This window comes from Ixodes scapularis, unplaced genomic scaffold (genome assembly GCF_016920785.2).
Source record: "Ixodes scapularis isolate PalLabHiFi unplaced genomic scaffold, ASM1692078v2 PGA_scaffold8__174_contigs__length_109621045, whole genome shotgun sequence".
In the NCBI taxonomy this organism is placed as follows: Eukaryota; Metazoa; Arthropoda; class Arachnida; order Ixodida; family Ixodidae; genus Ixodes; species Ixodes scapularis.
The window spans coordinates 41,642,401-41,658,427 of record NW_024609883.1 but is presented as its reverse complement, the minus strand read 5'-3'; the positions used below and the strand labels follow the sequence as shown (position 1 = coordinate 41,658,427).

At 44.4% G+C, this 16,027-nt stretch overlaps 1 protein-coding gene across 2 annotated transcripts in view; it reads left to right on the top strand.

The window, feature by feature from the left end:
* LOC8031957 (histone deacetylase 1) overlaps window positions 1-14,287 on the top strand; it is a 43,078-nt gene extending 28,791 nt beyond the window's left edge. The window contains exons 9-13 of one of the 2 annotated variants that reach the window (XM_029989057.4): window positions 463-571; window positions 920-978; window positions 2,796-3,155; window positions 11,181-11,246; window positions 13,394-14,287. In XM_029989057.4, coding sequence (XP_029844917.2) covers window positions 463-571; window positions 920-978; window positions 2,796-3,155; window positions 11,181-11,236 — 584 coding nt within the window. In that variant the 3' untranslated portion in view covers window positions 11,237-11,246; window positions 13,394-14,287. Of the gene's footprint in view, window positions 1-462; window positions 572-919; window positions 979-2,795; window positions 3,344-11,180; window positions 11,247-13,393 lie in introns of those variants that run through there. The other variant, XM_040215850.1, reaches the window with a different exon arrangement.
* Window positions 14,288-16,027: the final 1,740 nt, after the last annotated feature.

Below are 16,027 nucleotides of genomic sequence, written 5' to 3'. Positions count from 1 at the left end.
GGTTAGTAAGTTTGTAAGACATTTATTCAACCCCAGTGAGTTTGGCACTACGAAGACGTTTCCGTGTGATATCGGCATTATGGGGCCCACTCACCTGCCGTCACGTCAAAAACTCTGAGACCCATCAAAATAATTTGCACTCGCATGACAGGGGACATCACTATCCAAACGCGGCTTTTTTTTATATCACGTTTACATTGAAAACTTGCCACGGTCAAGCTTGCAATGTTGTGAAGCCTGTGGTGTCAACAAGGTGGTGTATTTGCCATTTTAACTGGTGGGTCCCAAAAGAGCTGTTTCAATGGGAGATGTCAAAGTGACAAAATAGCTTTTCTTATGCCTTCCAGTAGTTGCATCGCGGGCGCTAAAAGAACACCTCCATCTTTTGAAATAGGTAGTCGCCCCCTATGAATGAAGGGTACTTACCTGCTGTCTCTACGGCCCGTCTTCTTTTTCCCCCAGAGCTGCCGTACAACGACTACTTTGAGTACTTTGGGCCAGACTTCAAGCTGCACATCAGCCCGTCCAACATGGCCAACCAGAACACACCAGAGTACCTCGAGAAGATCAGGTGGGGGGACATTGCGTGTCACCTGTTCGTCCCGAAAGTCCCGGGACTTTGCGATCACATTGTTTCTGCATTTATTTACCAGAGGATTTGGTCGTACGGCCCCAAAGTCCGCAGAGTTTGCGCATGTGTTGTTTATAAATTCGTGTACACAAGAATGTTGTTGTAAGGTTCCTGCATTTATTTACCAGAGGATTTGGTCGTACGGTCCCCAAGTCTGCAGAGTTTGCACATGTGTTGTTTATAAATTCGTGTACACAAAAATGTTGTTGTAAGGTTCCTGTGTCGTGGTCGTTGGCTATCCTTCACTTTTTTGTGTGTGTTTATTTGTTTGTTTGTCTTTCTTTCCAGAACTCGGCTTTTCGAGAATCTCAGAATGCTTCCGCATGCTCCTGGAGTCCAGATGCAACGTAAGTGTCCCCTATGGCCTCTTTATTATTTTGGATCGAGCAATACTCTTGGGGGGTGTCAGGGTCGGTTTTGGTCATTTTAATTTGCATAACTCGTAGAGTTATTATAATGCATGCTAGAGGTCCTGCTAACGCTAGTGTGCTGATGCAAATTGAAGCAGACAGCAACCAGTCCGAAATTGACTTCCGGCAATGCACTTCTATGGGAAAAAACAAGTGCATTTTCTCTCCGCGCTTGATTATAAGAGCAAAAATCACGAATAATTTCTACGTACTAGGCACATTAAAACATTTCTCAGTCACGCGGACAAAATAATTGGTCAGCCAAGGTGTTTTTGTTTTGAAATAAGGGCGGACAAAAGCCTAAATTTCAAATTTTTTTGAAAAAAATTCATTTTTCAATTATAAGGTTTTTGGTTTTAGAAACTAGTTATACACCCTTACACCGAATTTGATAACCGTATGCCAAAGAGTTATGTTGATATAAAATATTTTCTACACATTTTGAGGCAGTAACAAGGTAAAGGAGTGCTATTTTTGAGTGCATTTTCCTCAGTTCCACTTTTTGCTGCAAATTTCATAGGAAGGAATCTTTTGTTTGAAGATAAAATTATTCCGATACCACTCAAGATGTTTCTGAACTGACATTTACTGGGGAATCGAGCTATCTACTTGATTTTGTTTTAAATTGAAGTCCTCATTGAAAAAATACTATGTTTTCAAAAATTTACATAGGACAAATATGCATCTCATATTTTGAGGTAATAACCCTTCCTGAAATATTTACATTTGATTAAAAAAAAAAAAAACTAGACAGCCCGAAGTCCCATATCCCCCACTTTATATTCTCGCAGTCAAAATTATGGTTTATAGCTTCATTTGCAAATCATAGATTTCTTAATGAGGAGTGACACATCTTCTTATGCAGGTACATAAATATTCCTAACGAGCGTGTTGGTACGATGTACTAGATAACAGAAAGTATAAAACAGAGAGAGGACGAAACACAGATGAAAGAATGTACTCGTCTGTGTTTCGTCCTCTCTCTGTTTTATACTTTCTGTTATCTAGTACAAGGTACATAAAGTTGTTCTGGAAAGCTGAAAGTTTGGAGTACACCTACATCTGACTTTAAATCTCCTCTGCGAATGGTGTTCGGATCACTTGAGTGGTTCAGAAGTTAAATCTCTAGCCAGTGTCCCCCCTTATTTCGATTAACTCGAATTGATGCTCAAAACTGTTCCATCAGGTCTACCTTCTTTGGTCTTGATTTTAGGTTGATGTCTGATTTTGAAAAAAGCCGAAAAAAGCAGCGAACTTTGGCTTCACTCTGTTTCCAACGCGCTAAAGAACACTCAGTTTTGAAGCACAAGTGCATGTTTTCATAATATTTGTGGGTGTTTGTTTGTGAAGTTTATAATATTAGAGCAGGGGTTTTAAAATTGGGTTCTGCAGAACACAGGGGTTCCGCGAGCTGATCTCATGGGTTCCGCAAGCACCCAAATTGCAGTTTCCTCGATGCATCGCTGCAGCGGTGGCATAGCCGAACACTAGTAAGATGAATCATTATTGGTATATTTGAAAATGTAGAATATTTTGAACAGTACAAGTGTGCCACAAATCGAATTCAACGGCAAATGCTATTTGGGAACTATTCGAAGTTTGGAACATTCGCACACTCGCGACCGCCACAACGACTTCCCGTTTTACGAGCATTCCCGTTTATTCCCCCAACGCGACAACGAGCGAGTCTCGCACACTTTACATTCTTTTTTAATGCGCTGACTTAAAATTCATCCGTCGGATGGACACCGCAGCGATTCCGGAGGACGCGATGGACCAGGAGAGCGAGGACGAGGACAAGGTGAACTCGGACGAGCGCATCAGCATCCGGGCCTCGGAGAAGCGGGTGGCGTGCGACGAAGAGTTCTCCGACTCGGAGGACGAGGGGGAGGGAGGCAGACGGGACAACCGGTCGCACCGGCCCAAGAAGCACCGCAAGGGCACCTCCATCACGGCCGGAGCGGGCGGAGGGGGCGGGGCCCCCACCGGAGGGAATGCACCCCAGGCGGCACCCACCCAGTCGCCGGCCGAGGAGGAGCCCAAGGCGGCGCCGCCCGGGGACGCCAAGGCGACGGCGCCCGCCGAGGGACAGCCCGCCAAGAAGGACGTCGACGGTGAGGGTGCAGTCGGCTTGTCGGGGCGACGTGGGGTCCCTCGTGACCGGCCCTCGTACGGGTTGCTCGAAAAAAGTAAATGATTGCAATTGCTCTTTGTTAGAAAGTATTCAGTTAGATTATTTGGCAATAATGGCAATTGACCGTCATTTTTCCGATTCATTAAAATTTTCAAAACGACAAATTTATATGACATTTTGTTTACTTTTTTTTTTCTTCGTTCTGTTCTTTATTGTTAGAATCGCCACGTTACAAACTACCCATCTTCTCAGTTCACTAATTTCAATAGACCATCCCCTTGTCGGGGACTTGGTTCAAGGAGTCCTTCGTACAAGGGTGATTTCAGATAAGATCGACCAAAGGGTGGCTGGTCGACATGTTTAAATCAGCTGATGGTTTTATATGCATCTGGTATAAACGAATCCACACATACTTTGACCGGAAAAAATATCTTGGGGGCAGGAAAAATCGTAAGGCATAAAGAGGTGGACAGTTACATTAACGCGCACTGATGGAGGGGGCACATTTGAGAGTGAATAACTAAAACAATAACATTAGGAGAATGCTTATCCTTTTAGACGCAAACTATGGGTACAGCTTGCTTGTAATGTAAAGTAATAATATTTATTTAAATTTTATTTATTTTTCTAACAATTTCCTAGCATGCCTGCTTGAACGACAAGTGTCAAAATTTGGGAGCCTCTATCTCATGAAATAATTTGATCATTATTGTATAATTCGCAGATAGTATTCTACTATTATTTAAAGATAAATAAGGTATCTGAGTGATACGATAGTCGGGATATACCGTATTTATTCGAATATAGGTCGACCTTTTTTTTTCGGAAATGTTGTCAAAAATTAAGGGTCGACCTATAATCGTGACCAAAGAATTTCGACCTAATTCGCAACCAAAATTTGAAACCCTATCGAGGGTATGGAGCTATCAATCACCTAGTCGGCGTCGCGGTAGAGCCGCGCGGCTTCTTGTTTCAAAAAGCTTTTGATGCACAAAAACAACCGAACAGCAGCAGCCGACAGCCCGTGTCCGCCCGCTACGGCTCTCGCGCACATTCCCTCGGCGTCGAGTTTCGCCATCACGCCATCACGCCTGTAGCGTTCCCCTCGCTGGGCAAGGGGGAAGGGGAGGGAGAGGAACGCGATGCGCCATGCACTTTTACTTTGCTCCACTCCTCTCTCCCTTGCAAACGTGCAAAAAAAAAAAAAAAAAACGGAGGAACTTTAGTTTGTTCTTTTCGGCGGGTCGCGTGTAGCTCACAGGGCTCGCAGCGTTGCTCGTGTCTTTATGTTTGATCTTTCGTCGCTCGCCCGTCTCCACCTTCTTTCGTTTCTTCTTGTCGTCATTCATTTTACAACGGTGTCAGTGAGGTATTGTTGCCAATTTGCGAGGATGTCTACCAAGCTGACGAAGCTGTTTTGACATCGCCCTGTGATTTAGCTGAGTGCTGTAAATAAAGGTTTGTTTCTTTTGCCCTAACTTTCCCCAGTTCCTTAAAAAAAGAAAAAAAGAAAGGTCGACCTATATTTGAATTATTTTTTTTTATTCTCGGTGGGCTCAATAAATAGGGGTCGACCTATTTTCGTGGTTGACCTATTTTCGGGTAAATACGGTATTTAGGCAAACATGATAAAAAAATCAAACAACGAAAATCTCCGATACTAATAAAATTGAAAACACCGCCTTCAATTTTGTTTAAATTTGGGTACCCTGTTATACTCTATATCGGCATTCATTTCTATTAAAAACATGTAGCGTTATTTTATCGAGAAAGAAGAAACAACTCTCCAAAGTAGTGTCCTTTTTCAAAGCCTACACTTAGCAGTGCCCTATACCAGAAGTGACTCTGAGCTCTAGTTTCATGAAACTAACACACATATTTTATAAATTTTTATTCAGATGAGGCCATTGATAACTATAGAAATCATTCAGACATTAAAATTGAGGAGAAACTACTGTGTACAAAGAGCTCTCATATCACGGACTAGTGATCTGAGAAAAGATCCTGCAGCCATCAGCCATTGGGAACTTTGTTTACTTTATTTTCCTACGACACTATATGCTCCTCTCTTTTACCCTCTATCTCTCTCTCTCTTATATATATATCCCTAACTTATATCTAGAAAAACATATTCAAGCATTCCCTTTCTGCGTGATAGTGTTCTGTGGCTAGCAACAATCATTTCCTCGCGAAGATCACGATTATGGCACAATCGTTGACGGAAGTGGCAGGCGACACTCATCGCTAGTTCTGGCAAAACGGCCGATATAATCTTTTTTCCGCATTTCCCCGCTCACTGTCAAGGATGAGGGGGTTCGCTTCAACCAGCAAAATATGGCCGTGGATGCCAGTTCACTGAGCAGTCGTGCCTGTCATCATTAGACTCGCTGGCTTCGAGGGCAATAATATCAGGCACAAAGAGGCACACCGACAGAGAGCAGAACCCCCAAATACTCGAGCCCCGCCTAAATACAATAGAGTGTAAGCACTGTTGCCATGTTAACCTAGGAAAGGTTAACGTGACGACAGTGTTTACGTTTTAGGTAAGGAAAAGCATGGCGTGTGGTATGAGACGGATCCTTACACGAGGTGCAAGGTGAGCCATGAGAACCTGTCTGCTGCCCTAGAGTACTTCACGAAAAACGAGCTACAATGTTCGCACCAATGTCCCAACCAAAAGGATGTGATCTCTGTCATGCTCAACGGGGAGAAAACATTTGTGCCAAAGCGCTTCCTGACACGCTTAATCCGAGAGGCCTTTTCTGTATTTAAAGACAAGCATACTGGTTCGAGCATTGGGCTAACAAAATTTTATTCCTTGCTCCCTAGATGGGTCAAATGTATTCGACACCAGGAAGTGTGCGTTTGTGTGCGCTGCGCCAATTGTTACCTTTGTATTGCCGCTGTAGAGAACGTTACAGGCTCAACATTCAACACTGGTGCAATGAACTCAGCATTTCTGTGCGACCCACCAACAAGTCTTTGTCTTTAAGGAGACTGTGATCACTGCCCAAAATCTTACACTCGAGGAACTTCATATCCCAGAGGATGAAGAGATTGTGCTTACAACATGGGAGCCCGAAGTCGTTCAAATAACGATTGATAGTTGGATATTTCGCAACCATACCTGACATACACCAGATACAGCTATTCTGCGATGAAAAGCAGCTGCATGCAATGCGGGAGCTTTGTCTTTTATTTTGATTTTGCTGAAAACTGGACCATTGTGCTTCCTGACAAAGTTAAAGCGTTCCACTGAAGAAAAAAAAGTTACGATATTTACATGTGTAGTGACAACAAGAAAATCTACAAACAGCGTTGCTATCATCAGTGAGGACCTGCGTGACGACGTCGCTCTCACATGCTTGGCTCTGGAAAAAGTGAAAGAATGGGTTGAAGGCAATGTTGCGGTATACTCGCACGTGACGTACGTAAGTGACGGGGCCGCCAGTCATTTCAAGAATCGCTACCAGCTTCACCAGTTTGCGCAGAACGATTGCCCACAATCCCAATGGTTATTTTCTGCATCTGGACATGTGAAAATGCATGTGACGGAGTTGGCGGACTCGTGAAGCACCAGGCCACGCTGAACAACCAGAGAGGAAGTTCAATAAACACCATTCAGACGGCCAGGACAATGGTGAGCGTTCTATCCGTGAAACTGAAAGGCGTGCACCTTGAGTATCTGGACAAAAATAAAGTTTGGTATCGTGAAAAAAAAAAAAAGAGTGGCTGACGGTGCGCAACTTCCATGGCATTCAGTCTTGGCACGCGCGGCGGCCGTGTAATCAACAGAAGGAACCTTTGACATATATGTAGCACGGACAGTCGGATCCAATTAGAAGAAACTTTAATAAATGGGTACATCGAGGAAAGCCTTGGTGTAAAGTGCTGAATTTGATGCCCCAAGGACTGCTCATTTTGAATGCAGGGACATCTTATTTATCACAGTTTTCTTCGTGGGGTATTTAACCTACTATTTTACTTGGTGATAGCTTATAAACTTTATCTGATCACCATATGAGAATCGCGAAACATTATCCTCAAGCAGGATAAAATATCTCGGCTTGCACGATCCATCCGTACACCGAGAGTATCGAAGCTCTCACAGTCCGGCAGGGTGGCACCCTTACCTGAAATGGTTTGTCCCCGGAAATACATAAGTAACCTTAACAATTTTAGTATTCTATCTTTATTATTGTGCATGGAAATAAAGTTGTTTCTTTTATTTTAAATATAAATTATACCGGAGAGTAAAACTTCACACTGCATCATCTTTTCTCGAATCACTAGTCTTTAATTTGATACCCCTTTGTACGCTCTATGTAAAATGCTGTATATAGTTTCTCCTCACTTTTACTGTGTGAATGATTGCTCTAGGTGTCAATGAACTCATCTGAATAAAAATAAATGAAAGATGTGTTAGTTTCCTGAAACTGGAACTCGGAGTCACTTCTCATATAGGGCACTGCTACGTGTAGGCTTTGAAAAAGGACCCTACTTTGGGGAGTTGTTTTTTTCTCAATAAAATAATGCAACATGATTTTAATAGAAATGAATGCAGAGATAGAGTATGAAAGGGTACCCAAATTTAAACAAAATCGAAGGTGGTGGTGATGTTTTTATTCACATCGGAATTTTTTGTTGTTTGATTTTTTTCCCATGTTTTCTTAAATATATCCCAACTATCGTCTCACTCAGACACCTTATTTATTTATTTTTTTATAATATCCATATATAAGTAGAATACTACCTCCAAATTATATCATAATGATTCAATTATTTCATGAGATACAGTCCTCCAAATTTTACCTTTTGTCGTTCGAGCAGGCATGTTTGGCGATTTGTAGAAAAATAAATAAAATTTAAATAAACATTATTACCTTATATTACAAGCACGCTGTACCCATAGTTTGCATCTAAAAAGTATTGGTATTCTCATAATGTTAATGTTTTAGTTATTCACTCTCAAACATGCCTCCTCCATTAGTGCACTTTAATGCAACTGCCCACCTCTTCATGCCTTAAGATTTTTCCTGTCCCCAAATAATTTTTCTGGCCAAAACTAAGTGTGGATTTGTTTATACCAGACTCAAGACAATAGCATATAAAGACATCAGTTAATTTAAAAATGTCGACCAGCCACCGTTTGGTCGATCTTATCTGAAATCACCCAGAAGACTTTAGAAGCAAACGGTGCCGAGGGGAGGGAGAAATGGCAACGGTTACAAGGAATCATGGCACTTTAAAAAGTAATTGAACTACGCTCGCAATCACTTCCTAATAAATGTAATGAAATGATACCAAAATTACTCCTAAAGGCAATCGATTGCAAGTAATTACTTGTAATGAGTAGCGCACAAATCTGCTCGTGACGAACCATGTTCCAAACTCCCTGTTGGCCGCTGCATTTTTATTCCCTTTTATTTTTTAGTTTGCGATTTCGTTATTGCTACAAGTTTACAAGAAAATGTCCCGAAAAATAAAATAGAAAGTGTAATTTTTCCGCTAAATTTAGCGAGGAAATCAAATCGGTGTATATTCATACACCAATTCAGGTTCTCGTTCTAAACTTATGTCACATTCGTCTGGGGCGCACACGGCACCGAGAGAATGTCGCCGCCCAGGCCATGCCACTGTGTAGGTGCACCACATGACGCACTACCAGGCGAACGCGAAGCGTCTTGCCGTGCGACGCGCTCGGTGCGGTCACTGCAAGGGAAAAACATGAACGGGTGGACGGTAAAAAATATCCGCAAAAGTGGGGCGACAACACGACAAAACCATTAGAACGAAATGCGAGCACGCGTTACTCCAACACACACTCATGAACATTCGGGCAGCGGGGCCACGAAAAAAACAAGACAGCACTCAATTCCCGACACAATGCGAAACAACTCCCTGCTCGCGACACAAGCTGCAGCCGTGAAACAAGTTCGCCGGTGCAAAGAAGACGAAAGTTCCGAAAAGGAAAGTCCCCACTGTGGACCCAAAGTCCAGGGAAAAGTTCAAACAAAGTCCGAAGACTCACCAATGTCTTGAATCCGACGAACGACGAAAGCTTCACGTGCCCGGCGTGGTGGACTGGTTGCTCGGCGGCCGACGCAACGCAGCACCACACGCACACACACTTCCCAAAAAGGGAAAAACCGACGCCCGTCGTCACTGCTGGAATCGTAGCCAGAGCAGGGGGCTTGAGGGAAAGAAGATAGCAGCGCCGACATCACATTCTCTCGAGCTGCGGGCCGCCATGTTTCGCGAGACGAGGAAGGAAGACCGGGAAGACAGACGACGAGGTGAGAGAGAGAAAGGAGGTGCGGAAGGAAGCGGAGAGCGTTAACTCAAGGTCGCAGTGCGCGGACCTGCATAGTCTCCTTCCGACGGTGCAGCTGGTGCAGCAACGCACCGGTGCCGCGCACCGCATGAAATCCCAGGCAAACGTAGTGCAGCCGCACCGACACGACCAGGCGAACGTGACGCGTCCGTCGGTGCTGCGCAGCGCGGTGCGCCCCAGACGAATGTGACATTACTGGGTGATTCAAAGAGACGGCAGGCTCTTTAAATTGTCCGGAAAATTCGGTTTCCTAACCTATCGCGCTACAACTTAGTGCAGCGTTGCCCACAGATGCTGCATTTTTTTGTAAAATTTGCAAAGAGAACTTACCTGAAGAAAAAAGTAAAGAAAGAAAAAGGCTTAGCTCTTAGCTCCTTTGGAAATGCAGCAATGCCACCGGTCTTCAAACAACACGGCGCCGTTTTGCACGGGACACAAGAGATGGCACAACGAACGCCGCCAACGAACGAGCATACGGCACTGAAAGCCAGCGTCTTTAGCAGACAATCTTTTCGACTCAAAAGCGGAGCGCGTTCTGCGGGCGGCGACAGTCGCAGAAACAAAAACAGGCGCGGTAACAAGGAACTGCAGTTCCTTGTCTGCTAAATACGCCGGCTCTCGGCGTCGTCTGCTCGTTTATAAGCGGCAGTTGGCATCGCGACCGCTTGCGCCATCTCTTGTCTCCCGTGCGAAACGACGCCGTGTTGTTTGCAGACCAGAGGCGTCGCTGCGTTGCCATAGGAGCTAAGCCTTTTTCTTTCTTTGCTTTTTCCTCAGGTAAGTTCGCTCTTTGCAAATTTTACAAAAAAAAATGCACCATCTGTGGGCAACGCTGCACAAAGTCGTAGCGCGATAGGTTAAGAAACCGAATTTTCCGGTCGATTTAAGGAGCCTGCCGTCTCCTTGAATCACCCGGTAGTGGGGAACCACCTGTTGCTTAATTTAGAGCTTATATAACGAAATAGACAAATTTCATACGAAGGAATATTTTGTTCAAACGTAGAAGTATTCTGATACCACAGTCAAGATGTTTCTGAACTGAAATTTACACGGGACTCTATGCTTTCATAAATTGACATAGGACAGATATGCATCTGATATTTTGAGGTAATAACTCTTCCTAAAATATTTACATTTGAATTACAAAACTTGATAGCCCAAAGTCCAATACCCCCCCCCCGCTTTATATTCAAGCAGTCAAAATGATGCTTAATATCTTCATTTGCATATCATAGATTTCTTAACCAAGTGTGACACATCTTATGCAGGGATGTAAAATTGTCCTAGAGAGCTCAAAGTTTGCACAATACACCTATATCTCATGTTAAATCTCCCCTGCAAATTTTATTCCGGTGATTTGAGTAGTTCAGAAGTTAAATCTCTAGCCAGTGTCCCCCATTAATGGCAGTACCGTACCACCATTACATCTTTTGGTTGTTCGCTTGTTGGTTAGGTATGTGATTTTACTAAAAGGTCTGCAGGGTGGCCCGTTGCCTTTCGTGCGACGAGGAAATTCTGACATTTTTTTTTTGGCTCAGATATTTCTGCTAGTTTATTTTTTTAAGTGCATAAGTTTGCCCAGGCCTATTTCTTAGATGGGGGCAAGTTGTTATAGGATGTGCACCTTTTCTGTGGAACAAGTACAAAGTGGGCTTTGGATGTTGCTTTCAGACAAGGATGACAAAAAGATGGACACGTCCACAACAGAGAAAGACGGCAAAGCCTGAGAGGAAAAACGTAAGCAACCCTCGGCCGTTTCGACAGTTGTACAGTTCGCATGGGCTCTCCATGACCCGCGCACACTTTTGAATTCTGTGGAGCCCCGTTCAAGATTCGCTTTATTCAACAAACCCGGTGTTTGTAGTGTGCTCAAGTATGTCGCATTTTCTTGTAACATTTGCGACGAGAATACACTGGCGCCGTCTATCAGGTCGCCCTGGAACACACCCAATATGCATATGTGTATATATATACAGATTTTTTTTTATCCAACATCTTATTATGATGAGTTTGAAATAATGCTGACATTGTCGTGAACAGAAATTTAAAAAGTCACATTTTTTTAAAGTTAATGAAGTCAGGTTTATTCTATTTAAATAAAGTTTGATTTGAATCAAAATGATTTGATTTAAATTGGGTGAATTTTTATATAAATTGGACTAATTTGACATACAGTAAAATTCCGAGCAGGCGCAACACCCCCCCCCCCCCCCCCCCCCCACATGCAAGTCAAAATTACCTGCAAAATGAGGGGGGCGCTATCCTGGAACGGCACTAAAATTCAAGATGGCGACGACAAAATATTTTTGCCTGAAGAAAAACCGCAGTGCACATGGATTTATAATACTTTATTTATCTCTGAGAACATGGACTTTACTAGGCAAAAGATTCGTCACTGCTATGTTAACGACTTTCAAAACCACCAAGAGACTCGTGAGTCGGTCGCTAGAAAAAGTTTGCAGCATTCTGCGATGTTTCCCAACTGCATCCCGTTGGCTATTTTGACAGCCTCTTCAGAAAGGAGCCAGTTGCTAATGGCTCATTCTGCACTTCTTTCGCTCTCCAGGTATTCAAAGAGCGCGTCGCCCACGTATTCACTGAACACCGGTGTGCCGTTACTTAGCGTTCGTCGGAGTTTGGCCTTCCCGTAGTTTAGCTGTAGAAAATTGTGAAAATTCTTGTCCCACTCCCGTATGGGCTCGAGCTTGATGTGTCGAAACGTTGGTGTATGTCTTTCCCGTTTTCACAATGCCATTAGACGACATTGATTTTCTTTGCCACTGTGTAAGAATGCAGAGCCAACCTGACAGCCCCAAAACAAAGCGACAATGGCACGTGGCGACCAGGCTGATCGGGCTGCAAAGTAGGATTGGATTGGATTCTTGGACTGAATTTCGCAGGCCAGTGTTGCCTGGGCGCGGTGCGTGATACAGGTGCGGAGCGGGGAGGGGGGCGCTTTCCTGGAACGGCACAGAAATGTGAAATTAGCATGACGTTGGGGGGGGGGGGGCTCTTGCTTGGGTGGGAGCACTTGATCGGAATTTTACGGTAAATCAGATTAATTTGATTTAAATCACTGTAGCTAGATTAAAAAGTGACTCTTCATTTTTAGATGTATCTTAAACGTGGTAGATTGATCGATCAATCCATCCAGTCACTGAAAACAGTGCGGAAGAAAAAATTACTGTACATTTAAACTTCTAATGTATGGTTTAAATGAAAAAAAAAATGATTTTTTTATGTAATCCCAATTATATTTTTTTTTAAAAAAGAAGCGGTTTGATTCGTTTAGTTTGTCAAAAAGCTTTATTTGCTTCTCTTTTTTTTTTTTTGCATTCTTTTTTGAGTGTCTTGCAATAGGACTTACGTAACTAACAAAGGAAATCGAAGGTAAAAAGAGAGCTCGGTGCTTTGATTCGCTCAGAAGGGCTTTTGTTTGTCTTCAGCCCGATATAAATCTTTCTTGTTTAATGATTCTTTGGTTTAGATACAAAACAAACGCATATAGAAAGTGTCGGATTGTAGATAAAGGGTAAATAATAAGTACTTTAGGGATAATTTTTGTGGGAAGGGTTTCATATAGATCCTAGTGAAACCAGTTTGATTTAAATCATTATGATTTTCGTTCTCCACCCTAAGTGTAAGCGCCTACAACTTGTCGTAGATAGTGCGTAGATTTGTTCTCACGAGTGCTGCAAAACCCTTCAGTCGGAAGGGTTCCAGGGTTACCCGACAGACGGCGTCGGCACGTTTTCGCGTTGCAAGCGTGGAAACGCAAAGCACTTGAGCACACTTAAACGCAAATGTGTCAACCAGCCATCCCTGTGAAAGGTCCGTTTCGCATGTACGTTTCTCACCTCTCTTTTTTTCCGCCTTTCTCGCAGACGCCGCACGTCGGAACACTTCGAAGATGCGAGACGATTAAGTGGACCCGCCCTCTTTTTCTAATCCGTTCGCACGACTCGCCCGCCATGTCGGATCGGCGGACGGCCGAAAAACGGAAGTGTGTATTTATGCGTAACAATTTTTGTTTGGCGTCTGTGACCTCTTCTTCCCTCTTCCCACGGTCATCGAAGTGTAACTGCGTCGTCGGGCCATCTCTTGAACGCCGGCATCCCATGTGTACAAAGCGTCAGCTCGTCATCCAAGCCCCCTTTTTAAAGAAACACGCGAGTGGACACACCATTCTTCGGGCCCACGACGTAGTCGTAGGTACCATTCGTTCCAGCTCGCAATGGACCGCGGCAGATGCTGCGAGCCAACCCAGCCAGTCCGATGCCGTTCGAGTGTCATGTGACATCCGAGGGGGGCACAGCACAGCGAGACACTCAGGTCGCGTGACTTTGTTCGCAGCGCTGGATTCGCTAGGATGGCTCGTAGCGTCTGCCGCGATTCATCGCGAAGTGAATCGAAGCATAGCGTCTCGATGCGTTGCTTCCTATCGCGCGGGGCCATCACTTTATACCGCATTTCTTCGTCCTGCTTCATATCTTTTTTTTACCCTTTTTGTTTTTTTTTTCATTTTGAGTCACCCAGAAATCTGAAATCAGCGGTTTTCATAGTTTTCTTTTTCCACTTTATGCATGCACGTCTTCGTAAGCATAAGGACACGAAACTGTCACCACCGGTGGCTCGTGGGAGCCACCCGTATCGGCGCCTACTTTTTGTTGTGGAATCTGCAGCACGCCGAGTTTGCGTGCATGTTTTGATGGTAGTGGCTTTGTGTTGCGGAACGCTGTAAATAAAGTCTGGCTCTAGACCTGGGATACACGCAAACACGGGTCTCTTTTTCTGGAGGAGGCCGTCTGTGCAAGCCCACACTGCAGCATGCTTGTAATCGAGCTGAAGGAGATTGACTTCGTCACCAAAAGGCTGTTTTTCTTTCTTATTTGCCACTGGAGAACCTTTTGGACCGGCCGACAATGAAGCTCTGGAACAACTTGGTGCCTTTTTTCGTGGACCTCAAAGACTAGCTGAGCATTTTACCAACTGAGCTAACCAGAAGCTAGCCATCGGTGGAGATCATCATGTATAATCGTTAGTCGGACCTTGCCCATTCTTTGGGTCGATCGAGACTGGTGGCAACTGTTGACGCCCGTTTGCTCTACTGGCGGCTAGCTCCTGGTTAGCACAGTTGGTAGAGCGCTCCGCTAGCCCTGTAGAGGTCCCAGGATCAATTCCCAGACCGTTTAGATGTTTTCAGCAGCCACCAGTTGCCTAGAGAGCACAAGCTGCACTTTAGGGTAGTGGTTGAAGGTTGATTTTGGCACTACCTTCATTTGCCATTTCCTCAATAGTTATTTGAAATGAAGAACATGTGGGGAAGAGCAGAAGCGTTGTAAGTTAGGCGAGTTGATACGATCAGTGCTTTAGTCTTCTGTAAGTTGATGGGGCTCCCTACAAGAAAAGGGCGGGGAGTGGGGTTCTGACGAGATTTATTAGATGCACATAAAGTAAACCCCACTGCTGACTCTACCCAGTGTACCTGCAACCCTGAAATCGCTAGTCCCCAAATATCACATCCCCTGAAAACAACCTATTTTGTTGTAAGATATTTTGATTTCACTAATGCTAGGGCTGTAGAGGAAGGTCTCAAACCATCCTTTGAAATCGGTGGGAGGTCCGCGACCCCCTGAGACCCCCCAGACTTTAAAGGGGTCCTGCGAGGACTTTTTTTACTGGTTTTTAATTTGCACCGAACCTGAGCGCACTGAAGTAGTAACTTAGTGAAACTTTTCTCGAAATTCGCTTTATTTTAAAAGTTATAGGCAAATTAGAATTACAAAACAAGCAAAAAATAACCTCCCTCATGACGTCCTTGGTTGCTTGAGAGTGGCCGTGAACGAGAGGAGGGATAGTGAGCTAAGCGAGCGCTCACGGCTGCCGCACTCTGTGTTGACGGCGCGAGAGGGCGCCACTAAAGCGTGTTTTAGATAGGCTGTATACAGCGGGTAGCCAGAGTGGCTCTCATTGCATTTGCTGCACGATTAAACACATTCGGCATGACACTTCATTGGCCTCAAACGACAGCAAACACGGGGTAAATATCAGTTCAGAATGGGAGCCACTTCGCGCTGCCATACCGCCAAACGGACAAACCGCAAGACAAAGCTTCTCGCCGAAGGCCTTCGGAACGCTCGGAGCCGGTCGAATCCTCCTGCCCATACGACCGCAGCGCCGCCGCGTACATCCGGGACCTTTCCGTGTCGGCGCCTGATCCCATTACTAATTTCTTGTTTGTGCCACCGCTTGGTGGCGGGTATGTCGACGGGTCATTTCTTGTTTCCATACTTTATAAACTGCATTTGTTACTTTTCTTATCTAAAATACTGAACAAAAAAACTACTTTTATAAATAACTGAAACGGTGCGCGCCACTTGTATTTTGTATTTCGACTAAAAAGAAGCTTTTAGCGGCTCTGACCAGTAGTAAGCCCAGGACCAAAGACGTCACAATTTGCGCGTTTTCGGTACCGCGGGTCGCCCTCGTCGGTGGAGGAGGTTTCCGCGTTGTCCGGT